Source organism: Echeneis naucrates, chromosome 23 (genome assembly GCF_900963305.1).
Source record: "Echeneis naucrates chromosome 23, fEcheNa1.1, whole genome shotgun sequence".
Taxonomy (NCBI): Eukaryota; Metazoa; Chordata; class Actinopteri; order Carangiformes; family Echeneidae; genus Echeneis; species Echeneis naucrates.
The window spans coordinates 14,340,518-14,367,894 of NC_042533.1; the positions used below are offsets into that span (position 1 = coordinate 14,340,518).

The 27,377-nt window shown below is 40.8% G+C and overlaps 2 protein-coding genes across 3 annotated transcripts; one reads left to right on the forward strand and one right to left on the reverse strand.

Moving 5' to 3' along the window:
• Positions 1-776: 776 nt before the first annotated feature.
• On the reverse strand, positions 777-6,579 carry cbll1 (Cbl proto-oncogene-like 1, E3 ubiquitin protein ligase). 2 transcript variants are annotated; one of them, XM_029494734.1, is made up of 6 exons: positions 6,524-6,579; positions 5,467-5,619; positions 2,919-3,025; positions 2,392-2,475; positions 2,233-2,306; positions 777-2,023 (listed from the first exon to the last, which is right to left on the reverse strand). In XM_029494734.1, the coding sequence occupies exons 1-6, from the start codon at positions 6,534-6,536 to the stop codon at positions 1,006-1,008; spliced, it is 1,449 nt and encodes a 482-aa protein (XP_029350594.1). In that variant the 5' UTR covers positions 6,537-6,579; the 3' UTR covers positions 777-1,005. The 2 variants fall into 2 exon arrangements, with proteins under 2 accessions (XP_029350594.1, XP_029350593.1); XM_029494733.1 differs by having other exon boundaries at positions 5,449-5,619.
• Positions 6,580-7,703: 1,124 nt separating this feature from the next.
• On the forward strand, positions 7,704-23,096 carry ppp6r2a (protein phosphatase 6, regulatory subunit 2a). The gene is made up of 24 exons (XM_029494732.1): positions 7,704-8,107; positions 11,282-11,451; positions 13,609-13,863; positions 14,575-14,761; positions 14,871-15,008; positions 15,094-15,159; positions 15,291-15,403; positions 15,961-16,074; positions 16,216-16,342; positions 16,589-16,741; positions 17,207-17,431; positions 18,161-18,225; positions 18,406-18,521; positions 18,611-18,696; positions 19,413-19,493; positions 19,577-19,674; positions 19,821-19,878; positions 20,117-20,244; positions 20,338-20,462; positions 21,060-21,204; positions 21,558-21,646; positions 21,789-21,981; positions 22,557-22,664; positions 22,820-23,096. The coding sequence occupies exons 3-24, from the start codon at positions 13,637-13,639 to the stop codon at positions 22,866-22,868; spliced, it is 2,691 nt and encodes an 896-aa protein (XP_029350592.1). The 5' UTR covers positions 7,704-8,107; positions 11,282-11,451; positions 13,609-13,636; the 3' UTR covers positions 22,869-23,096.
• The last annotated feature ends 4,281 nt before the right edge of the window (positions 23,097-27,377 follow it).

The following is a 27,377-nucleotide window of genomic DNA, read 5'->3' on the forward strand; positions in this document are numbered from 1 at the left end:
GCTTATCCCACAGATGCCGGACTGGATCGAGATCTGGAGAACTTGGAGCCAAGTCTGCACCTTGAACTGGCTGTTGTTTCTAGGATCATTCCTGTATTATCCTGCTGAAAGAGGACACTGACATTCAAAAATACCGTTTCCACAAGGGACTGGACTTGATTGGAACCAGTTTTAGATTGATACTACATGTCAAAGTAACATCCACATGAATGAAGGACCCCAGGTTTCCCGTCATAACATTGTGCAAGGCCACGCACTGTCTCCACCAGTGTTTTCTTCCCTTAGTGCATCCTGGTGCAATGACTTCCCCAGGAAATGGACATACTTCTGTTAGCTCCTCACCCCTGTAGACCATGATCACCCAACTGAGATAGTGTTCTGACTCAGTGGCCTACACATCAGTTTGGTTCTTGAAAAAGTCTCACTCATCCTCACATTTCATTTTTCATTGCTTCAAGATATCAATCAACCATCAATTTTATTCACTTCACCTGTCAGTAGTCATAATTAAACTGAAAGAGGAAGAAAGCTATTTTTCACAAGATTCCTCTCCATTTATTTTTTTAACCCACCATTGACAAACATCTTCTGAAGTTAAGATCTTCTTGAGCGGATCAATATAAATGTTCAGTGAACTGTTGTTAATGACAAAACAAAACAAGAGTGAGATCAAAATCTACTGTTAAAAATTTATTGAGACATAGTTAATCTTTCATTGTACAGTATATATGCATGAAGTCAACTCACATATATAGAGAAAAATAAGCTTTAAAAAAAAAAAAAAAACAAGAAACAAAAACGGGACATTCTTGATTTTCTTGAAGTCTTTAGTATGTTCAGTGGGAGGTTCAGTACAGTTAACTAAAATGTGTACCACATACACACTTGCTTCTGGGCAGTATTATCAAAATGAAACTTCTACATCTTGTAACCCTGAGGTTTACTATCACATTATTCAGACAAGTGGTACGGACCAGAATGACACAGACTCCTTTAGTTGGCAGTTTACTGATAGTAAGGCCGATAACGCCCTTGGTCTGGGTGATGTGGTCCAGGCATCTGGCCCTGAGGAGGAGGACCCGGCATTCGAGGAGGGGGGGGCCCTCTCGGAGCAGGCCACATCCCGGGACTGAGCCCTCCTGGCTGGTTGAATGGGGGACTGAGAGTGCCCTGGTCTTCTGGGAATTGCTGCATGGAGTTGGGGTTGTAGTGATGAGGCGGGGGGGCATTGACAGGGGGACCGCTGTGTTGTGGTGGAGGTCCTGGGGGTGGGTGGCTCATATAGGGAGGTATTTGGCCCATAATGTGCCCTGGAGGGGGAGTGATTGGTGGGGGGGCTGTGGACATGGGAGGGGGAGGGGCCTGGTTGTACACCATGTGTGGTGTCCCAGATGCTTGGGGAGGATGCTGCATTGGGTGGCTGATGGGAGGAGGAGGAGGGGGTGGTGGGCCAAAGTGCTGCTGTGGTGGTGCCATCATGTGGTGAGAGTGGGACACAACGGGTGGCTGGCCAGGATATTCCCCAGGGTGGTGGTGGGGGGGCTGACCGGGGCCTGGCCCACCAGAGTGGGGCTCACGAGAGGAAGAGGAGTCATCTTGGATGGGCACAGTAATGAGATTGCTGTGTTTACGAGTCGTTACCGTGGCAATCCGGAATGTTTCAGGACCTAGAGCTGATGTTGGGGGTGGAGCTTCGTGAGCAGTTGGTGGTGGTGGCTGACTGTAGGGGTCATGACTCCCATGCTGGAGTGGGTTGGGAAGGTGAACATGGTTCTTAGGGAGGTGAGGTGGAGGCACACGGAAGCGTTCAGGGACCTCAGATGAAGGGGCCAGGTGCACTGGCTCCTGGCGGCCTGCAGAAGACTTGGCTGCCCTTAGGTGGCGATGGTTGACATGGGCCTGCAGGTCACGCTGGGACAGGTAGGTACGCTTGCATCCTGGAACAACACTGCACATGTAGAGGGAGCCGCGTTGGCACTGCTCAATGCGCTGCACTGGGTCTGTGCAGTTGTAGAGGGTGAGGCTAAGAACACAAGAACAAAGTGTTAGAGACAAACACATCTGAGGAGCAGTTGCACTTTGCTTTGAGGAAAATGGTGCAGCAAAAAGTTCAATAAATCCTTATTTAAAAAAAAAAAAAAAAAAATATGAAATGCATTCATGATAAAGTATACATATTTCACGGTTTACCACAATACATTAAGACCAAAAAACATTTAGACAATCACTCACCCTGGGCACATCTTCTCCCCCTTCTTCTCATGAAGCAAAGCACAGTCGTAGCAAAAAACATGTTTGCAGGGGATCTGAGGAGTTCAGAAGGAAAGTGTCAGACATCAGGCTCTAACTAAAGACATCTGCAGAAAATAGTCATATTAATGGAGTCCATACCATCCGTCCATACAGCTGGATAGGAAGACCACACTTATCACAGAAGTGAATTGGGACTTCGTCTCTTTCGCCAATCAAGTTTAGCTGTTGAAAGAAAAAGGAACAATAAGTTTAAATCGCAAATAATTTACAACAGAACACACTCCAATACTACAGTTTACACACTAAGTCCAACACCACATGATAAAATAGATATAATCAGTTTAACCTCCTTAGACTTGAACTCCTGCATGGGATGTATTTTTAATTTCTCTTTCGTGGTGTTGTTTCGCATGTTGTTGGTCGTCTTGAATCTAACTTGTAATGTATTATACTCTTCTGCCACCACTAAGTGAAAGTATAATGGCCTCATATGTGGACACCAGGCCCTTGTCAAGAGAAATTTTGTATTGTGGTCTAGACGACCCAAAATCCACGAGGACAGGAGGTTAAATCAGTCCAACATAAGGACTGTTATCCCTTATGTCTGAAAGTACTGACAGGTGTGGAATCTCCCTCTTTTGGACTGATTATCCAGTAGGATGTACCTTATAGTCCCAAAACAGTGGCTGGGGATATCTCCTCTGATTCGCAAACACATCCCCAGCTTTGGCACCACAATCAAACCTGTCTTCCTGTTTGAAGCCAAAGTTATCTGTAAGATATAACACAGACATATTAATGATGGAATGGACAAAAACTAAAGTCTCCCTATATGTCAAGTACCACAAGTGAAATTAGAATTTTTATTAGATATTGACTTGAACTACAGTTCTTAATAATATTCAATAATAACAGAAGTTATCATATCCTTTCTCTCTCTCGCCACAATCCAACGTCAAACAGTTGTTCATTTTCAAGCTTGCGTGAGATGAAAACAAGACTCTCTGGTTTGTTTTAACTAATAACAACAAATCATTGGTTAGTAAAAATGCACAAATTCTATCAACATACTTTATTTTGAATGCATCGAACATAGCAACTAAAATGTGTATACTATTGATCAAGATCTTCTATACTGTGGACAGTCTAATTTGCAGTGTATGGTACAAAGAGTTATTTAGTAGAGCCCCCTGGTGGATCCAGTTTGAACTGGATGAAGTCACCTCTTGGTGTAGAATTAAAAAAAAAAAAAAAAAAACAGCTTGTACTTTATTCACTGTTTATTTTTTGGAATAAATTAAATTTTGACACAGCCCAAGCAATCACTAGGCAAAACAATAAGGGTGTAACAGTATGCATATTTGTCCCAAACGCCCTGTACGGAATGGTTCAGCAGGAATACACACTGGTATCGAATGAGCCGTAAATATTACCATGCTAAAGCAAAGTGCAACTACTCGCCAATGCTCGTTTCCCCTCGTTGAGGGAACGCTTTCGCAAAGCCCCACATGTTGTTTTTGAGCCATCCTTGCAAACTCATTTAGCATGTAGCACAGACCAGTCTCACTCAGCTTGAGCTAACCCAGCAAATTTGAGCACATTTAACTAATGACTTGTCTAAGGTTAGTAAGCAGCTCAAATAAGGTTTTGGTTTTCTACATTGTATAATCAAGTATGTGAGTATGATTTCAAGTTTATTTCAACTTGCATAATAAAGCCAATGTTTTTGTATTTAATTTAATTGTTAGAATGTGAAGTTGAAAATGCTTATATTTTCTACATGCCACATGTGAATTGATCTTTATTTTACTGCTTATTTCTATTTTCTTATCTATACCCAGGCATATTTTTATTCAAGAAAGACCCCTTTGTTCAGGAAATTGGGTTATGTTTAATGTTTTCACTGTTTTATATTTTCAATTTGACTTTTAAATGAAAAGCAAGATCACTTTTTCTTTTTTAATTTTGACCATCATGAGCACAGGGATCACCAACTTAGTTATTTAAGTACCATTACAGATATCTCTTCCAGGGTTTCTCAATGAACCTGCTAGTGTCAACAAGATCCCTGGACTTCAAGAACCTGTTATTCTTCTTTTGTGGCACATTAAGATCTTTAACAGCTGTGTTTTTAGGCACTTCATCATGCTTGATTCTACAAATAACAGAAGCAGAAAACCAAATAAATTATGCCTCTCTCTTTGTATAAATATGGGTATGTATATAATATATGTATGGAAAAAATAGGGTTGGGTACCTGATACTTCATTGGCACTGACTGAAATGCCTCAATACCGTTGAATATCAAAAATTTGTTTTGTTTCGTATAAAATTTTTATACATAAGAGGTTAATCTCAACGGCATTGGGTAAAATAAGCGTGCAGCAATATTTGATGTGCCATGATCTAAAAGTGGTGGGGATTGGCTGCATTAAGGCATCTAAGAAAAACATGTGAGGTTAAACTTTGGATTAAGCCCAGAAATGGAGCTCACAGCATGTATGTACTGTTTTGTTTTGAGAGGCTGCAGGTTGGCTACTCTGCATCCCATAGCCATCATCAAGAGATGGCGAAAAGAAGTAGGATGTGGATACATTTCGTCAGGATGTGATGTAGTATTTACAAAAAGGAAATACAACTCGGCAAAGCTAATGAGACACTTGACAGTGCACAGAATAGATACATGCGTATGTTCTGGAACTGGCAGTGTGGTAACATCAGGAGGTCCCGCGTACAAAAATTGAGGCAGCCTGCGGATTTTTGTTTTCAATTTGACAGTAAATGAAAAACACAATAATTTTTTTCTTCTTTGCTCTTTTTTTTCTTCATTTTTCTGTACCAAGTAGCAAACTGATTTCAAAACTGAGGTACATACCAAATCATGTTTTTAGCATCCTGTTACACCCCTTGTGTTTTCATATTTTGTTGAGCTGCAGTGGCATGTGAAAGCAGCCAGCCCAATTTCAGTTTTCGGTTGTAAAAATGTTGGAAGAGCTGTTTTTTTTTTTTTTTTTTAAGACATAATGTATCTTGCTAAAACAGACTTCACAGAGAACAATACACAGCCATGTATATGTAAGTGTATATACTGTGCTAGGTATATATTCATCATCCTCCCATCAACAATGTGGATTTTAAGATAATCGTTCCAAAATATGATGCTGGGAGGCATGGTGTAGTGCCATGAGTGCCTACCGTCTTCTCCAGCCTCACTTTTAGGTGGCCTGATGCTGGGTCTCTGTATGCGTGGTTGAGGTTTGCTCCTTAGGGGTTGTTTGGATATGAGTTTGATGGGGATGGGGACTCTTCTTCGAACATCTGGGCCACCCAAATTCCCAGAGCCGTCGCTTCCTTGAAGATCATTGTCTACAAAGAGAACAATTAGAGTAAAACTTGTTCTATATATATATATGTATCATTTGTAACAGCCTAAACAGCTTAATGAAGAGTTAAGTCAAACACATTGATTGATTGTTTTGCGGCATATATAATTAAATCGATTCAATCAAACATGGTCCAGGTAGAGATAGTTTTAGAATTGTTTGGAGGAAAAGTCGCTTTCAGTCAGGATGTGAGAATGCACTGTAGCAGGGCATGTAACAGTGGCCTAGCATGTCCTTAACGTATGAAACGGTATTACAGACATCACAGAAGCAATGTGTAGCAACGAGCGGGTTAATATCGTGATATCAAATAAAAGATGCTCAGACCTTGAGGCACTGGCTTGCAAAAAGCAGAAGAAGAAGCCAAGCAAAACAACTCAAGTACATCAGCAAACATTCTGAAGACAACACGTCGAGTTGTGACAGCCAGCCCAAAATCTTAGCTAGCTAAGTTAGCATTGTGCTAGCACCACATTGGTAGCATTCGCGCCCCAACTCAAACAGCAGTCTGGGTTCACGTCTCGTAACGTGCAGATACTGCTTTGTTTCGAATTCAATGAGATAACTCCATTAACTCGGGTACAACAATATAAGTGGACGTGTGGGTTGGCTGGAGACTCGACGTTAACTTTTTGGGTGAACAGAAGTGACTTAGCTTTACTTCACCGCTAGCCACTTAAAAAAAAAAAAAAAAAAAAAACTAGCCCAGACCTAGCTAGCTTTAACGCTGCTCTGGAAGATAACGGGATGCCTTGGCAAAAACATACACCCCGAAGATGGTGTGTCGTTATCTGAATAGTTGTTATGGCAGCAATTATAACTGCGTACGAGCATATATTGGCTAAAAGAAGTTTGCTAACGTCGGCCTTACGGTGCATTTTCCTTACCGCTTTGGTCCATGATCCAACGAGTGAACACAATGCATTGTGGGACAAAACAGGCGAGGAGAGACTGTGACGAGAAGACGCGAGAGATGAGGAAAGGAAACAAGGGAGAAAGGAAGACGAAAATTGAGGTGTAAATGCAAGAAATATGTGCAGAGTTTTTGTGTGCCTCAGTGAATAGAAAAAAAAAAATAGTAATCGGGTTTTAACGTACCACTGAATTTTGTACAGACATAGGGATAAACGTCTATGATTCATTTATGACAGTTTATTTGCTGGTCTTCCTGTAGCTAACCTGAGCCCAGTTTGATAAAATCAGCCCTCATTTGTACTTTGGTGTTGGAGCCTGTAGTTTATGATACACTGTGTTATGGTACTGGTAACTGAATGTAAATCTCCAATTTCCTAATTATTTAAGTGAGCCGACTGATTCCAGTGTTAGAAATTCTTACATTGCAACAGCGTACGTCCCTTTTTTGCAATTCTAGGGCAGATGCTTTCAACAGTCAGGGAGGAAACTTAATACTTATTTATCGGTTGCATAATGTTTTTTGTTTTACTTTATCGTGGGAACCTCTAATCTGGAACGTCCTAATTCGTACGAACCCCAAATACAATTTAAAAAATTGGTTTCAAGATGTGCGCTTTAATGTATGAACAAAGTCGATATAAAAAAAAGTAAATATAAATTTAAACTTTGAGCTTTTGACTAACAACCTAATTGCTATATCAAACTATATTATATTAATATCTGACTATTGCTCATACTATTACCACTATAGATTATTTATCGTTGTGTTTAATGGCGATATATACGTTGTTGCAAGATAAAAAAAATCCTCTGCGTGGGAGAATCAAAGGACTATTGTCTCGTATGTAGATTTTTCACTTTATTTAATTGTATAGTCCATGTAGTTGACTTTTTAGTCAACGTAAATTGTGTTAAATGTTTACTTATCATACGTCAATAAAAGTGAATCAAATGGTAAAATGTTGTAGTTAAAATACAATACGATATACGATATGATTGAAATACTATAATAAATAAAAATAAAAACAAATCAATAGACTACGAGTTCAAATAGATACTGTCGACTGTCACGTCATTCTGTACTGTCTGAAGTCGGTGCACGTCCCCGGTGTGGGTCTACTGCGCGCTCTCGTAACTATGTCGCCATTTTGATTCGAATATGACTGAGTTTTTCCTGCCTCGCATGCTAAAGTTAGCCGCGCGTTTGAATCACTTTGTGCGTGAGTACGAACCACACACTATCTGTCTGAAATAACAGGCATTTCGATTAGTGTCAAGTAGCCATTAACATTGGAGAGCCCTTAATTTGATGTAGTTCAAAGTCACATTTGGCTAACGTTAGCTAGGTTGGGCTAGCTAACAGTAGTCAGTGTTGTCGCAGACTGACCCCTTCTTCAAAACAAATCACTATTCGCTCACAGGCTAATGTATGTTAGCTAGCAAAGATAGCGAATAGTTAGCTGGATAGCTAGTGACTTTATAGCTGGCTGCTTGGAGCAAACTACATCAACACTCCGATAAAGACGGGCGATTTAGCAGCGGACTTTCAATCAAAGGTAAGTTTTAGACGAAAAGATCGTTACAAGTTTGGACAGCAAGCGACCGTTTACTCTGCTGCTGCATCGACAAAGTTGAACCCAAGTTGGAGAGTTATTTAAGTTGGCCACCTCAGATCCATTACACGTTAACTGTTAGTAGCTAATTAGCTTACGTGCTATTCAAAATAAAGGAGGAACTAACGTTAACGTTATTCAAACCGATTCCTAACTGTAGATTAGCGGCCAACAACCAGCGAATAATCCTGGTTGTGATCAGATGTAGGCTAAATGGCTAAAACGAAAGTGTTAATTTGTTCATTTAGTTGACGATAGCCTGCGTAACACTGTCACTAAGTTACTTGTGATTTGGTGGTGTCGGTTTCGGAGTGTAACTTATTTTCCCTACTGGTGTGTTACTCGTCTGCACAGGTTTCCGTTACTATACGGTATTTAACGAACGGATTTTCTAAGTGTTGTTCGGTGTAACCAGTCGGATTTGGCTGAGGCCAGCAACAACGAAGTCTTGCTGGGTTCCCCAAATCAAGTGGACAACGTCTAGGTTCATATGTACGTTAGCTAATGACGGATAAAAAAGGAGGCCAAGTGTTTACACGACAGCTGTGGAATGTAATTAACCGAGAGGACTGTAATTACTGTACCGTTAATCTTCATCGTTTTTTAAATCTTTAATCTCTGGTAGTGGTGCCTCAACTGGAGCTGAAGTAAACAGAAATCTGAGCTCTTGCCACAAGTCAGTTGATGTGCACTTCATGCCAAGGCTATGGGAGCTCGGTTTCCATTTCTTTAGCCACACATCAGTGTTTGTGTTATTGTTAGACAGTCGTGGGTAGGTAGATGCATATTTTTTCCATTATCAATTCATTAATTGTTTAAGAATACACTGTAGTATTTGCTTGCGATGACGTGATTTGATGACGTTCCAGGAATTCTTACACCTGTGAGCCTTCAGAAATATTAGAAAGCACAAGTAATATCACTGACCCCTTTTTCTCCTTTTAATTTGGGGGTATTACTTCTTTATCAACCATTAGGTAAAGGTCCATTCATCTAATTTTACAACTTTGGCGCACCTAAGTGCATGTAAGCAGCAACAGGCTGAGCGAAACTAGCTTTTGTTTGTCCTTTGAAGTGCACTATTGGTTGATCATTTGCTAGCACATGCTGCAAAGTATGTAGAACAACAAGATAAACATTCAGTTATGTCCAGATGCATCTTAATGTACACTGAACATGCAAAGGGGGTTCAGATGGTTGCCTTATTTCAAAGTATTGTTGATTTGCAACATCTACAAGTGTATTCTTAATGTGTGTCGTCGTTCCTCTTTTCGCCGTCTGTTATACGTGCCAGTAGACTGTTATTGTTGAGATTGCCTCTAGTGGGTTCTATTTTGGATGTAAAGTCAAGCATTTGCTTCCCTGCTCAGTGTCCACAGGGAGCGTTCAACAGGGTTATTACTGCACTTGTGTACTCTGTAAATGTATGCCAGATGGACGCTGCTGCTGCATGTGCAAAGAAAGGTCCACCTCAGGAAAAAGGGAAAAGAAAAAGGAGGAAGCTTTTCAGTTTCCTCCCTGAGCTTTACTTCCACGGTCTCCAGTTGATTGCAATTTGCTTAGAGAAGTCTAGTTCTATAAAGCCAGCAGACCTAATTTTTCTCTTATCACTTGATGTCAAGATTGCTAGCCACAGTAACCACTTGAGATAAAATGCTAAATGTACTTGCTTACTCATGAAATCATCAAATGCCTCTTCTCCATCATTCAAGATACATCCTCCATATATTATAGTCTGATGGTAAACATGGGCACTTAAAAGCTTTCACTGCAGTGTAACATGACAAGTGAGTGAGATGTTAACCCAATCTTGTACAGCATTTCCAGATGCAGAAGTTGTGTCTTTTGTTTGTTTTTTTGTTGTTTTTTAATTTGTCTGTCTGGTAACCAACTAAACCTTTAGTGTGCCTCGAGGTGGTACCCTCTCACATTTTTATGGTTATTGTCTGGAAAAGAATCATCTTATGTGCTAATGTATATTCTCTTCGATGCATTTTAAATGTAAAGTTCTTCAATTTTAAGTTTTATGTTTTTCTAAACAGTACTTTCTGGAACCATAAGATTCCAATAATCTCAAAGTGCATTTTATTCTAATTGACACCACACTCATACTAAATGAAAATAGCATGAAACATTTTAGATGTGCCAGCTGTTTTTTTTTTTTTTATGTGTGTGTCTGATATAATTGTAAAAGTACACTTAGAAATAGCTTTCTTCACAGTTTTCTTTCCTTCAAATGTTTACTGGAGAGAGATGTCTGGATTTAATCCTGCCACAAAGAAATTGCTATTGATCAAATGCAGGATTATTGGAAAATAATGGATTTGATAATTATCGATAACAATGTTGAGTTACTTTTTATTAATTAAACCAAAACATATATTCTCTAAGTATTCCTATACCTCATTAGACTATCTTCTATAATGTCGGTGGCATTCACAATCAGTTGGAAAGGTACAGAGGCAAGTTGATTAATAACCGTAACCCTAACCCTTGATTAATTTAAATGTGAGTGAGAAGAGTGTTTACTTAATTTCTTAAGTAGGACACATTTTCATGATATCCATGCAAAGGCATTAATATATTATCTGTGTTGAAAGTTAAGTGATTGATTTACAAAGCTTTTTTGAGGACTTGATGAACATGAATGGGGGAAAAATTTGGTGCATAGTTATTTTTTTTAATTAAAAAACTTCCCAAATGCACCCTTTTTCATTTAGTATTGAAAAAGGACTTTAAACGAAAATAAAATCTTGAAGAGATTAACATTGTTGAATAACATTTTAGTATAAACCTGTGACAGTGTTGATCATCACCATTTAATGATGGGAATCTGCTTCCTGAATGTTGGGAGCTTAGCTATAATAATGTAATGGGTGTGGTTGGGATTTCTAACAACCTTATTGTTACTAATGTTGAGGGCTGAACTATGTATCAATTCAGCATAGTCATAATGTGCATGTGCATAGTCACATCACATGACAAGTCATTTCAAGGGAGGCAAATGAACTCAAATGTCATGCTACAACTCCATGCCATGTCCCTGGTCGAGATCTGAAATCTTGTTTGAATAATATGATAACATGATCTTTTTTTTCTTTCTTCTGTCGTGTGCAGGTTATGGTGAGCGTCTCAGTGTCTCATCTCCTAAAGAGGACTGCGTTTTAAGAGGAGACCCATGCTGATAAATGCCAGGCCTCACCACACTCTCTGTTGTCTGCACAAACACAAATGCCTGCCTGCCTGTGGGGGAGGTCTGATTAAAGATATCCACATTTCAACCACTGGTATGTGTGAGCACTTTGTCTTTTTGTAAAAGATAGATTATGACTGCATTTACCTGGACCACAGTAGCACATCAGATCATCTTTAGTTTAAGAATGATATGAGCTCATTACAGATGTGGTCTCTGTTAAATTTTGGTTTATATTATATGAAAAAAGAACATCAGACTAAAATAGAAATAAATAATGACATCCAAATGGAATATGTCCCATCCTTTGAATATGACAATTGGAATTTTCCATTGGTTTTTGAATTACTTCAGGAAATGAGCTCTTTTACAAATATGCATTGTGATATTATCATACTGATTTGTTCAGGAAGATAATCTTTACAAATTGACTCTGCTATCATGTTTTAAAATCCTAAATGCAATTACTAGAAGTATAAAGCGAACACTAGGCTATAAATAAACTACGCCACTGTCATATGACTTCAACTACCACCAAACATCTACCTTGTAGTTTGATTTAGCTCTGACCTCTGCGGCAAAGGACTTTCCTGTCAGTAGTAGCTTGTAAGAATGTAACTGAGAATACAGAGAGGTTGATTTGGTGAGCAGATTGTTTTTTGTGTGTCGTGTTTCAACACTTAACACGACAACCTCTGTAATCACATTTTGCCTTTTTACAGACGCTTGAAAGTATTGAAAACACAAATGAAATATTGTGTATTTATGTTGTACATTAAAACATGACATGTATCCCGTCTTCTTCCTACTGAAAGTGAAAAGAATTTAAGCTAGCAGCCAGTTGGAAAATTTGGGTTCCGATGAATGATGTCAAGAGGGACGGCACCACATTCAAGCAAAGAGCAATATATCTATATGTGCATTTTACAAAAATAGTTTTAAAGGGTAGAATTCATGTCCTCAGTGCAGTATAGATTCCTACGAGAAGCAAATGACTGTAAGCTTCTTACCACATGAGGTTACGTTAATTACCCACTAGGTTTGTTCCCAAACTTGTAGAGGCTTGGTTTAGCAAACATGAGTGATTTCTCTGCATTGTTGTGCAGTGTTGTTATTCAGCTCTACTTATTCTGTGTATCATCCTATTCCTATTTTTGCCAACAAAAAAACAACCACACCCTGAGTATACGTCCTGGAAGATTAGTTGAAATATCATATTTAGTTTCTAAATTTTGGATCAATGAAAAAGGATTTCGTTTTCAAAGTCTGCGTTTCCAGTCTGCATTGCAGGCCACCTCAACAAACACAGGAGCACAATCAGAAAGGATGATAACAAAAAAAATGAAGGTAAGCTAAAGAAATGTACTTAAGCTGTTTTCTTGCCAGAGCTGCTATGGTTTAGTTTGTCCACCAGAGAGCTCTGTGACTTGAAAGCATCACAGTTCAGATGACCACCTCAGAGCCATTGGGGTTCGGAACAAAGAAAGAAAGTTTTTTTTCCATAATTACATAATCTCCTCCATTGTCATTGCTCTGTCAGCTGCTTTAAAAGATGTTTGTATTTATTTATTTTTTTATTTTTTTGGGGCTAAGTTAGTTAGCCACAAGGTCAAAGGTCATGATCTGAAAGATTGCCAATGACCGGTGCATGTATAGTGTTGTACAGTCAGGAGTTAGGGTATATTATCCTGCCAGATTTAGATTTTTATTTGGGTTTTGGGTTATCTGGAATTTTTTCATGGATGGACCTGTGCACCATCACTTCCTATGGGAATGTTGATGACTTTCAAATTGTCACAGTGGCTACTATGGTCCTTGCCTGCGTTTATTGTGAGCTGTTTGCTGAATGCAGACAGCTCTAGACATTTCCATGGTTGTTTTCAGATCACCAAGAAATCTAGAATTTTCCTGTTGAGTCGATCACCAGGGAGACAGGGATTGTTTTCTGCTGTGTAAAAACAGCATTGCAGGTAGCATAGTATTTAATCAAGATTTATACATGGCAAAAATGCACTTTACTATTTCATCTTTAATTGGAATAAGTCACATCTTAATCGATGATTTTATGCAGAGTATTAATATAGTCTGGGATGTGTAAGAACAGGATGGCCTCATCATAAAGGTTACACCTTTGCTTACATCGGTTTGTCTGCTCTGCTTCCTCCTCCTCCTACCTGTGTACTCTTGCCTTTCTCATTTCTTTATTTTCTTGACTGTCTCTCTGTTGTCAATCTGCTGTCCCATGATGCAGGGCTGTGTCCACTATCCCAGCGGCAATCATGTTTTGGAAGTTTGACCTGCACACCACCTCCCACATTGACCAGCTGCTGGACAGGGAGGACGTGACGCTGAGAGAGCTCATGGAGGAGGACGATGTCCTGCAGGAGTGCAAGGCCCAAAACCGTCGATTGCTCCTGTTTCTCTCCCAGGACCACTGCATGCAGGAGCTAGTCAGCCTCATCACCACAGAGCCGCCTGCTGACCTTGAGGAGCGGAGCCGCTTTAAGTGAGTCCCCACATTGGTTAATGAGTCAGGAGTTTCAGGCTAGTTTACCACATTTTTGTAGTATATATTGCAGTATATATTGTCAGGGTGATTGTTATTATAAAAAAACAAAACACTCAATTATCATTATTTTGACCAATATTAAGATTCAACACTAAATTTTTTTTATTTATTGGACTTTTCTGTCTTAAAATACAGAAACGCAAACAAAAACAATGTTACTAATAATGTTGATTCAATATTTTTTAAAGCCTAGTGTACAAGCAATACAGCAACCCTGGCAGCACACTTGTTAGTAGAAAAGCTAATATTAAACATTACTGAATAAGGAAAAATATCAAATGAAAAGTGTCACGTTTGTTTTTTTTTTTTTGTTTTGTTTTTTTGTTTTTTTTTTCTTCTTCTTAAGATTCTAAAGATGAATGTGTGATGACTACATGGTCTCTCCTGGCTGTATATATAAAGAGAGGGAAGTGGTTTGAAAACAGAATGTAGAAAAATCTTTAAAAATAAATAAATAAATTGGATGAATTGGCCAGTTCTAATTTATTTATAGTCATAGTTATATATTTAAACTTATCACTTACCATTTTTTTTTCTCCACTGGTCATTGAATGTCTCATGTAAATACCAATGTGTGCCAGCAATACCAATTAAACAACACTAATTGCACTAACTTCTTCTCATTGCTTTTCTGTGTTTTCTTGTAAGATTTCCCAACATTGCGTGTGAGCTCTTGACATCAGATGTGTCCATTATAAATGATAAACTTGGCACAGATGAGTCCCTACTTGAGATGCTCTACCACTTCTTGGAGCAGGACCCACCTCTCAACCCATTACTAGCCAGCTTCTTCAGCAAAACTATTGGCAATCTCATTGCCCGGAAAACCGAACAGGTACATTATAAGAGATAACATTATTCTGTTAATCAGTAGTATTCCACAAAATTAAAACCTAATATAGCCTGGTGAGAAAACAAAAGCACTTTTCTTTTTATTTTTCTAGGTGATCACCTTTCTGAAGAAAAAGGAAGGCTTCATTGGTCTGGTGCTGAAACATATTGATGCCTCTGCCATGATGGATCTGCTGCTTCGCCTCATCAGTTGTGTGGAACCCGCCCCTTTAAGGCAGGAGGTCCTCCATGTGAGTGATGGGAATTAGTCTGTATGCCTAACCTATGCAAATGTTTGAAAGTATCTAAAGCCGTTTATTGTGTTTCCCACTCCAGTGGCTGAATGAGGAGAAGTTGGTACAGAGACTCACAGAGCTCATTCATACTGGTAAAGATGAGGAGGTGAGTGTTCACCCGTCACTCTTCTTGTTAAATAATGATGAACCATGTGCTTAGAAAATGACAATAATCAAAATAAAATGAAAATACATAAAATCTAATCATTTCAATTTTAATAACAATTTACCTTTCAGAGACAATCAAATGCATCCCAGACGCTTTGTGACATCATCCGCCTTAGTCGAGACCAGGCCAATCAGATGCAGGAGAACATGGAGGCTGACCCACTATTGGCTGTACTAGAGTCGTAAGTTCTAATGCTTTATTGCTAAAGCTTCAAAAATGAATCTGTGCTATATCAAGTTTTCCACCAACAAAAGATCAAGTGTTTGGAATAAGTGTGTACTGAAAACTTTGTTTTCAAAGACAAAGTAGTACATGAGAAACAACATTTCAAAATGACACCAATTTGGCTTAGTTTTGAGCCCACGCTAGTCAGTTGATTTTCTTTGAAATTTCTTTGGATCAGTTTGGGGGTTTTGGTGACTTTGGTGAAGTTGTTGATTGAATTGAGTTGGCTAGGGTTGTGATTAGATAGAAACTGATTGCCTGTGTCATGACTCACTTCCAGTGTGTAAAGAGTTAATGTTGTCAAACATGGCTCTACTTGTCCTTGAACTACAACCAGTCTAAAGAATCAGTGTATCTGTTTCTCAACCACTTATTTACAAAAGTTTGGGATCACATCTGGTGACTGAAGTTGTCTCAGATACCACTATAACTAGCAAATTAAGGGAAACAATGTTATTGTTTTTTATCAACAGTAACATTTAGTTGCTACAGCATAAACTGTGTACCTTCCAGGCAGGAGAGTGTGACAGGGCTCCTCAAGAACCTGTTTGAGGGGGAGAGGAGTGAGGCCTCCATCGTTAATGGAACTCAAGTGCTACTTACCTTACTGGAGACCAGGAGGTCTGGGTGAGTCATAGTATTTGCTGTCAGGTTCTTGTTTGTAATTTTGTTTTCTCTAGGTTTCTCAGAGGAAATGCTCCTCTCTCTCCCAGTCTTCATAGTAGAACTGTGTTAGGCTGATGTTTTCTTGCTGCTCATGTCTCCCAGGTTGGAAGGGCTGATGGATCTGTATTCTCAGGGTTATGAAAGGTCTTACACTGTCAACAGCAGTATTTTAAATGCCATTGAGCCCCATTTAAAGGACTTCCAGCAGCTTCTTCTGGATCCCCCCAAGGTAAAGCTTCATTACAGATCTGTGACATGAAGCACAGTTAATTCTTAACCATCTTACTATGCGATCACTCAGTGCACAGAGGTAGTAGTAACTGATGATGAATTGTTTTCATTGCAAAGCCACCTATGTTTGTGGTTTTGTGGGAGAGTTTCAGAATTAAAAATCTATTTCTGTGTATTAGTATCAGCACAACATTTAATGACTGTTATTACAGTAATTAATATGCCTTTCATATACCCTCTACAGAAAAGTGCAATATTGACGACCGTTGGCGTTCTAGAGCAGCCACTGGGGAACGCCCGCCTTCATGTGGCCCGGCTGGTGGCCGCCCTGCTGCAGACCAATGCCCCCAGTATCTGTCAGGAGCTCTGCAATCTTGCCACCATGGACCTGCTACTGGTATGCTTAGCCTCTGTTCACTCTGGACATTAAAACTCTTTTTTTTTTTTTTTTTTTGGGTGGAGGGGAGGGAGGGGGTTCATTGCACACACAGAGACTAAAATCCATTTAGGTTCTTCAGCAGCTGTTTTAGTCTCTTTCTGTCTTCAAATGCTGCATCTGATTTGTCGTGAGGCAGGGAACCCATGATCTTATCACACCCCTGACTAAAGGACAATGGATGTGGTTTCTGTGGAGCAGCTCGTTTACATGCTGCTCAGCAGATTCAAATTTGCTCCTCCGGCCTCCCTTAAACCACAGAGAGCAATGGAGAGTTTCTGCTTCATTACTAGCATGACTTCTCGAATCACCTCACTGGAGAGGCACTGAATGTGATGTGATAATGCATGGAATGGACATGTACTGAATTTTCTGTTTTTCATTCAGCATATCATTGACTTTCTGCATCATCCACTCCATAAACAGGATCTGTTCTTCAAATACTCCTGGAATAATTTTTTGCACTTCCAAGTGGAGCTGTGTGTGGTGGCTATCCTGAACCACCCTTCCTCAGAGGAGCGGCCCAGCCCAGGCCTTCAGAACCATGATGGGATGTCAGCAGCAGCTAACCCTGAGGCGCATGGGGAGGAAGTGGAGACAGGCAGGACCATTGACCCACAGACCTCCATCCACAATGCCCTCGTGGCACATGTAGGTGGCCAAAGCTGCTCTGTATCCATAGAATATCATAGTCCAAACAAATTGTCCTTAGAAGTCAGTGAGTTAAATCTGTCCCTCAAGACCGAAGTTCATGTGATGTTTGTCATTCATGTAACTGCCATTTTTTATTAATCTAACTTTAGCTTGTTGATGAGTTTTTCACATCTAAACATTGTGCAAACGCTATCTTCCTTGCCCTGTAAGATAATTAATTAGTTACTGTTATTGTGATTAAGATTTAACTTTTTTCAGTCCATATTTTGCCTTTGACAGTCATTGTCTAGTTCCCAGGTAGACTGTTACCACAGGTTTTGACTGTAATTTATTTTCATCCGACTGAAAGGCTTACACAATATTTGATCTTTACTATCTAGTGATAGGGACTAATAAAAGCTGTTGTTTAGAAGTGCTGTTTTTTGTTTTGTTTTTTTTTTTAATTAGAAATATTATTTTTGGTCTTACCACATCAATCAGCACGCATCATGCCTGGAGGCATTAGGCAAGTTTTGATCAACAATCCAAAACTATAAAGTAGCGAACCTCTGAGATGAAGAGTATTAGAGAAGAAACAGGGATATGTCTTATCATGTCTTTATACTCAAATCACAATTATAATAACAACATAAATGCCTTTTGGAGCAATAAATATTTTCATATTTGCTGTCTTCTATCTAGTATCTATTTCCACCTCATTCAGTGTTTCTGTTGTTGAACCTTCAGCTTTTCCAGAAGTGTCGATTGGTACAGAGGATCCTTGACGCCTGGGAGGAAAATGACAGAATACAGTAAGTCCTCTCATTATCATAGTTAGTAGTGAGCTTGGAACACATTTGTTTTACTGATAATTCATATCCAAGGTCAATGTTTGTTTCAATTGGTGCAACATGCAGTGATGACAAAAGTGAGATTGTGGTGTTGGAGTAAAATCACTGTGTTGTAATCGTAAATCTATGTGTGAATCGCAGGGCTGAGGGTGGCACTAGGAGAGGTAACATGGGTCATCTGACTAGGATTGCCAACATGGTGGTCCAGAACCTGGAGAAAGGACCAGTACAGGCCCAGATCACGGACCTCATTAAAGGTAACCAGAGATTGCAGGAGGCCATCAGAGATTCGCTTGAGCTGGAAGTACAGTATCATTTAATATTCCTGTTTGGATACCTCTCACAGAGCTACCAGAGGACTGCAGAGGTCGCTGGGAGAGCTTTGTGGACGAGACCCTCAGAGAGACTAACAGGAAGAACACGGTAGAGCTGGTGAGTTACTATTCTGTAGAATATTTCTTTCCTGATTAAACAGCTTTCTCTAAATTTCATTTCCTGTTTTTCTCCCCCAGTATAATCCCACAGTCAGGACCTGCACAGTGTCAGAGCAGCCGTTACCAGCTCCTCCATAAATTAGATTAATAAATCCAGCAATATATGAAACAAATACAGATGTGTTTTTAATGAGTTTTCGAGTAAACGGAAATGCTACAGACACTACAGTGTTACTTATCACATCCTTCAGCACTAAAAAACACTGAACCTGTTTGTCTTCACAAATTTGAGCTGATTTATTTATTTAGCATTTTTAACCCTGCAGCGTTTATATCTGTGTGCACTAAGCTGTTGCATTCCTCTTCATCTCATGGTGCATTGCATCACTTCCTTAAGTTTAACTGCCACCTGTAGGTCAGTCGAGTAGTTCGAACCCATCGGCAGAAAAGGGTATTGCACCTTAATGCGTGCTTGATATTGACATCACTTCTTTGCATGAGTGTGGTATAAAAATGCTCCTGAACTAAAGGTTAAAAAGTCCACAGGAAATCTTAAGCCATAACACCAAAAATCAAATTTTTGACTGTTTTCTCTCTGAATCATTGGTGAAATAAAGTGTTTGTATCATAATCACAGTTTGATGTAAAATGTCTACAAAGGCCAGTGGGCATTAATTTTTTTTAAACACCAAACCTCCACACTGTTATTGGCAGGTAAGCACCCACAACATGCACTCATCCAGTGAGGATGATGACATGGAGAGCCCCTTCCCCAACGACCTGTCCCTCCAGCAGGTAGGATGAACATTTCACACTATGTTAACTAATACAATAGTCCATAATGATGTCACTTTAAAGTGTGTCTCTTTGGCCTTTAGGCTTTCTCAGACTATCAGATCCAACAGATGACCGCCAACTTTGTGGATCAGTTCGGGTTCAATGACGAGGAGTTCAGTGAGCAGGATGAAAATATCAAGTGAGTCAGACAGCTCTTTGACTTGACTTGGCTCATTTTCACTCAAGACTATGATTTTATGGTATAATTGTAATGCTTGACAGTAGGTGTGTTACTAACACAGCAGTCACCTCACCAACATTTAACCTTCTCTTTGTTCTCCTCAGTGCCACATTTGACAGAATTGCTGAAATAAACTTCAACCTAGATGCTGATGATAATAGTGTAAGTGTTAAGCAGCTGCTTATATCTTACTCTGGAACCTCTGAGATGTGTTTTCAAAATAATTTTTATATTAGGACTGCAAACACATGTTTCAGCTACAGCTGATGTACTGCTGAAAGGATGACGACAACCCTGTGTATTTTTTTTATTTATTTATTTATTTTTTTTATTAGTTAATAGTTGATTGATTAAATTGACCACATCCTTCTCCCAAATGAAACCCTGGTTTGTTTAACAGGCCAATGCAGCTGCATTTGAAGCCTGCTGTAAAGAGAAAATACGGCAGTTTGATGATTCTGAAGAGGAGGAGGACATCTGGGAGGAGAAAGAGATTAACTATGCAACACAAGCAAAATCCAGAACAAGGTAAACCTGGAAATATTATTTGAGCCCTTGGTTCTCTCAGTGCCTCTTGTTACCCTTTTCAACTTTCCCCATCTCCATCCCCTTCTCCTGCAGGTTTGGGGTCTCTCAAACCTCAGAGGGCAGCTCCAGGAGTAGCATGGAGAATGGAGGCAGGGATCAAGATCGTGGATCTGAATCAGATGAGGATGAAGACTCTGAGCTGAACATGTCAGACACAGGTAGATCAGAGGGCACCAGTTCTTTACAAATCAAATCAAATCAGATTTATTTGTATAGCGCCAAATCATAACAAAGTTACATCAAGGCACTTTACATATAGAGCAGGTCTAGACCAAACTCTTTATAAATTTATTTAAAGAGACCCAACAGATCCCCCGATGAGCAAGCACTTGGCAACAGTGGCAAGGAAAAACTTCCTTTAAGAGGCAGAAACCTCGAGCAGAACCAGGCTCAGGGGGGGCGGCCATCTGCCTCGACCGGTTGGGTTGAGAGAGAGAGAGGCAGGCAGGCAGGCAGGCAGGCAGGCAGGCATTGGGGGGGGGTGTAGGGTTAGGCAGGAACATGTTGTTGCATGAAGTTCATGGAGTTGAGCTGTAATACAGAATTCATGCTATATGGGACCAGCAGGTGTTGCAGGAACATGGGATGGAGATGAGTCACCACCTGCAGGATGAGGACAGGGAGAGAGAGGAGAGGAACTGGGAGAGACAGAGACTTTGGCAGAACAGATCCCACTAGAGTCAGTTTAGCCTCAAAACAACTCTTTAAAATCAACTCCTGTCTTATTGTCTAACAATCCTTTGTCTTGGTTCCAGGTCCAAGCTGGACAGCTAATTTCAGGGACTCTGGAGGGACTGCGGCATCCCAAACCCCTGCAGGGTGGACCAGCTCACCAGGGAGTGGAGCAGAGGCACGGGAAACAGGCTGGGCCAACTTCACTGAGTTCCAGCCTTTTTCCGGGTGAGACACAAGCCTCCATCTTAATTTTTTTGTTCTCCCTGTGGAAGTGTTAGTTCCCTCTAGTTATTCCATTACAACCGGAACAGAATACTCGTGTATCAGCTGGGATCAGCTCTAGCCCTCCTGAATACCTAAAAGAGAAATGAATGAAAAATAATTTCTGCAGAGGATACATTTTCACAACAGTTTGTCCCCTTTACAAAGCCCCTCGCTGTTATTATTTGATAACAAATGAACAAATGACCTTTTTATCCATTTTTCTAAATCTAAATCCACAGCAAACAGTGAAAAGCTTCTGTTGGAGCAGCTGCCAGTCTTTTGAATTTCTTTGACAGAATTGTCTTGTCATACAGCACAGAAACTAATCCCAGGTGCAGCTCTCCTATGGACTCAAGCAACGGGGATGAAGATAAACAAGCCAAACAGAACCATGAGAAGAGTGGTGAGTCTTGGTCTGCAGTCAGCTCAGCTCTGAAACCTACCAACCACCTGCTGGAGACAGACACTTCAAATCTTAATCTGTCCCAGATAGAGCTGTGGAAAGATTTCAAACGATACCACTTGTGCTTTTGTGCATCTGTCAGCAGATGTTAGTGGCTCTCCTGGTGCATGGCCAGTTGGAGAGGGGAAGAAAGCTCCTCTCGTGGCCTCAGACAGCAGCTCCTCTGGGGGTTCGGACAGTGAGGAGGATGACAAAAATGCTGCCGGTGCTCCTCCAACCGCAGCCACCTTGGAAACAGCCAGCACCCCTGGCAACAAGACTGCTGACCTCAAAAGGTTTGTATCTTACAGCTGAAAGCTTGATGTCAGATACTGAGTAGTGATCCTGTTTTGTCTCAATGAAGTGTCTTCGTAGTTTTAGGAATTCAAGCTCGTCATCGGTATATTTGTGATTTGTCAGATGTCGTTAATTAAACATACAAACATTCAAAATCGTACTACTTTTTCCACAAGTGTAGAAAAGTGGAGTTTAGTCACCAAAAAAGTAAAACAAGGCCATGTTCGTGACACAAGAGGTTGGTTTCATGTCCCAGGTGACACAGGGAAATCACAGCCGGGGTGTGTTGCATCACCCAGAGTTTTTGATACTGTACAAATATCTGAACACCCTTGTTATTCCTCCCATTTTAAATGGGTTGAAGTTGTGAGATCTAAGACTGAATATGGTTAAATCAGTTTGTAAACAACGTCATCGTCCACCAGTTATGGATTATCAAGATACTGATTGCACTGCGTGATTACTGCACATCTGCATGTTAGACTGTCGCAATAAGAGGACACAAACTGTTTAAATTAAAAAAGAAAAAAGCTCACCCTGATTTAACACATTTGTTTTCACATTTTTTTTGCAGTGCGGAGACTTCAGTGTCTCTGGAGAAGCTCTCTCTGTCAGATCCTCCAAAAGCATCAGAGCAGCCACCTCCTGAGGACTCACCTGTGAACACACAGACTGACAAGAAGTGAGTTTGCTATTTGTTAGTGTTGACATTTGATGGATTATTCCGTCAATGCGGGCAGTGGTTGTATCTGTGTACAGTTGACAGCAGAGAACACACATGTATGTCCGATGAACAGTTGGTCGTTGTGTTTGACTATTTCCTCTGTCCCCTTACAGAGTGGAAACGCCACCTCCACAAGAAGTGTCAGTGAATGGACCGGTCTGAAGCAGACCTAATGCAGAAACATCCAGTGGTGATGCAGCCGTGGACTGTCAGCCTCCTCCAGAGTGATTCCTTCTAAATAACCTCACTGCAGCTCTGGTGTTTTTACTGATTCACTCTGCCATGTTATTGGACCTGGACACTGCCAATCAACACCAATAATGAGGTGGCGGAACAAGTTAAAAAAAAAAAAAAAAAAAAAAAAATCTATATATGAGAAATGAGAAAAAATCAACAGACAGAACAGAGTGTTGAGGAAATGTCTTCAAAGCCTTTTTTCCGATGTTGCACATAATTAAGTGCGGTTTTAATGTAGCAGCGACAGAATCCGAGGGGTTAAACATCATCATCGTTATTTTTTTATGTCCTGAAATATTTCTCTCCTACTTGTTCAAAGCTGTTGGAGCCCCCTCCTTTAGGGATTTTACATGGTCACCCCTGAATGGATAGCACAGGCTAATTTTTAACAATGCCTCAACAATAAACACGTTTTTTTTTTGTTTACTTTTTTTTTTCCTTTCAAGCTTAAGAAAAAGCACTTATGCAGCCATTTACTGTACATGATAGCACAATGTAAGTGTTCTACCCTCATCTCTGCTGGCTGTCTTATCTGACCCCGCCCCCACACCACGTCATGGTTTTGCTTTTTTTTTTTTTTTTTTTTGGCTTGCTGTTGATGAAACACCTCTTGTTGTCCATCACCAGGCTTCTGAATGTTTTGAAGTGCTTCAGGAGAGTCCGAGGAGGAGGAGGGGCGGGTCAATGAACAGAGTTCTAATAGTATTACTGTCTTTTGCTCATGTGCAATAATATCAATTAGCCATTTTATTTAAAATTTCAAATCAAACATTTTTTTTAAGATCAATCTAGCATTGGAGACTCATTTGGTAGTTTGGAGCAAACAGATCTGGATAAAATCTTGACTCGAGATTTCAGATATTTTTTAAACTTAAATTTTCTTTTGTTTTTTTCTTTAGTGCATGTATAACTGGTTCTCTGTCGACCTAGCTAGTGAGCTAAGACCTTCTGATTGTATTGACCTTTAAGTTCTTATTGCTACTCCCCTGAAATCAACCAAACATTATCTACCTATATACAATTATTATCTACATTTAAGTAATTTTACAAACAATTTTGAGATTACTATTGTTGTCTGTTCCTTTTTGGGTTTTTTTTGCCCCCCTTTCTCCACCAAGCACTTACTCACAAGGCGAGAATGGTATCTGGCAAAGAGTGAAGCTGTATTGGAAGTGGGGGGGGGGTTTCCCCCTTTTTTTTTTTTTTTTTTTTTTTTTTTAATTATTATTTTTTTTTTATAAAGTTGAATTTTATTTCTTTGTGAGCAGCAGGATTTGGAAAGAGGGTGGGTCTGTGTGCCACAGAGCTCCAGGCCTTTTTGGTGTTCTGAAATCATTTGACAGCGATCAGGTTCTACAGTCATTGTAAAAAAAAAAAAAAAAAAAAAAAAAAAAAAAATTACAAAAAGAGAGAAAAAAAGATTGAAATTAAAGCATCTGGTTGACCACATTAATACCAAACACTGTGCTTCACCCGCCTGGTTGTTGTCTCTGCCTCTTTTTGGTGTCTGTCGAGCACTGAGCACAGGCCGGCAGGTCCTCTGCTCATTAGATCACTGGACTCTGCATCCCAACAGGTGCAAGAAAGATGTCAGTCATACACATCCTGAGAGGATCTGGCAGAGGTCAGGCTCAACTGTGGAGCAGAAGGAGCTGGTAGGCAGGCACCAAACAACTCTCCTCTGGATTTTTATGAAACGGAGCGTGATCCAACAGGAAGTAGCCTTTAGAAGATGATGTTCTGTGTCCACGAAGGAAGCAACAGTACTCATACTAGGACTGATCGGTATAAACGGAAATGGAAACACTTATCAGACCACCCTGTCCATGAAGGTTCTCAGTCGTCCAGGACATCTTAGTCTTGTCCACCCCAAGGACGAAACACCCAGACACAAGCTCAGTGATGTTGTGTATGCAGTTCAATGCACAGGAATGCTTTGACGTCTATATAGGGGGAACCAAACAGCCCCTCCACATACGCGTGGCACAGCACAGGAGAGCCACCTCATCGGGACAGGACTCAGCTGTACATCTGCATCTTAAGGAGAAAGGTCAGTCTTTTGAGTCCACGTTCTGAAAAGAGAAGACAGATGGTTTGAAAGAGGCCATCTATGTCTGATTAGAGAAACCGCTAAACAGAGGCGGTGGCCAAACACACCATTTTGCTTTCTTGGAAACCCTCCCCATATATCACACACACCTGCAGCCATGTGACCCCAGGGGGGGTCTCAGGTGATTCATACCTGTGACCTTAACAACTCACATGATGCCGAGCCAGAGGATCACACTACAGTCCAGTCTTCATCTCACAGTCCTCATTTTTGGTGCTTGCCCCCACCCACCGTGAGTTAAATACCTGGGTTTCCTGCACTGACCCTCAGAACTGAAGAAGCGTTTTGGATGGAAGGTGACACATCTTCAAACAAGATAAGAAGTCCAGTTGCTTCCCCCTAAACAAGATCAGACCACCAGCTGCTTGGTGTTGGTGACACAAGACCTGTTGGATCCATGGACTCCAGCTGTGGCCACTCATCTAGCCTAAGCCACATCCTTCCAGACTTCAGCAGTCCAATGTTGCTGAATCTGTTTGTGATGTAGCCTCAGGTTTCTGGTCTGGTCTGAAAGGAAGTGGAAGGTCCACTTAAGACAACAATTCCAGAGAGCCACTGCAGCCCCACCATGGCCCTAGAGGGGTATCGGCCAGCATGGCTGTGCTGCCAAAAAGGAAGGGGACACAAAGGCCCACCGGGCCCCCTGCTTAAGGGCTAGTGATGACCTGCTAATTTCCCCTTTCCTGTGCTTCATGCTCCGAGTCTGCATTCAGACTGGAGGAGAGGAGAGGAGGCTGAGAGCCATTCAGAGGGGCTGCAGCAGCACAATATCAGAGAGCGCTGTCAGCCCAAGGACCACTAGAGCGCAGCTGATAGGCCCCAAATAAGTGCAAGAGCCTCTTTCTCTATCACGGAATAGTGTCACTGATAGGACTTGGAAAAGAAACTGACTGGTCTAGCTACCCCATCCAGACCTGATTGCATTAGGACAGCACCAGCACCAACATCACTGGCATCTACCTGCCTTTATTCGACCGAGATACTCTTCCCATGTGTCACTGTAGACAACAACATCTTCCAGACACACTGCACAACCCTGTAAGCCAGAAACTACCCGGTTCATGAGTCGTTGAAATGTTGCAGGAGCATTTCGCAATCCAAACGGCATGACTGTATAATTGTACAAGCCTGTCAGAGTGGCAAATGAACAGATCTTTCATGCACGCTTAGAAAGCGGGACTTGCCAATACCCTTTCAATAGATCAAATTTGCTCACGTATTTCGCTGCCCCAACTTGGTCAACACAGTCTTCCATCCTGGGAAGTGGGTAGGAATCAGGTTTGGTGATGGCATTCACCTTGCAAAAGTCTGTGAACGGTCTGAAGCATGCATCTAGTTTTTTAACCAGCAGACAGGGAGAAGCCCAAGCAGAGCAAGACAGCTCAGCCAGTCCGTAGGTCAACATGTATGCAACCTCGGACTCTAGAATCTTACGTTTCTCAGGAGTCATTTGGTAGAAACGTTGCTTAATTGGTGCAGAATCACCAATTTCAATGTCGTGCTCAATCAACCCCGTGCAAGAGGGTGTATCTGAAAACAGTGAGGGATAACTGTTAATGACCTCAACCAACTGTTCATGCTGACACTCATCCAAATGACCCAACAATGCACGAATATTACTCAAAGCCTCAGAGTTTTTAAGGCGAGGTTGCAAAACTCCAGAGTAATACAGGTTCCTCCTCTTCTAGCGCTGCCTTTGCCAGAGTAGGGCTCGAGGTAACCCCAGCAAAAAGTATGGGATTACCATTAGATCCCACCACCTGCTCAGTTGAACCAGAGACACGAGCATGGTATGGTTTCAGTAGATTTACGTGATACACCTTAGTTGTCTTTCTTTTGTTTGGTATAGAAACTAAGTAGTCAACGACGCAAAACCAAAGAACAGAACAAGAACTTGATCACCTGGGTCATATTTGCGCCATTCAACCATGCGATATAAGCTTTTATTTTTTTCCTGAGCAAGTCCCAAGTTTCCTCTGGCCAACTACCCTGCAGCATAAAGCCTCTGTTTAAACCCATTAACGTAGTCCAACAGACTATTATCCGGTCCAGGAGACATCCATTTGTCTTGCACTATGGCTAGAGGACCACATACTCTGTGCCCAAACACCAGATCACTGGGGCTGAGCCCAGTGCTCTCTTGAATAACCTCCCTAGCTGCCAACAACAGCCAAGGCAGTCCCTCCTCCCAATCAGCTTTCAACTCTGTACGGTAGGCACAAATCAAAGATTTGAAATGTTGGTGAAACCGTTCCAATGCACCTTGACTTAGCGGGTGATAAACAGAAGATTTTTGGTGTCTGACTTGAAGTTGCTTGAGAACT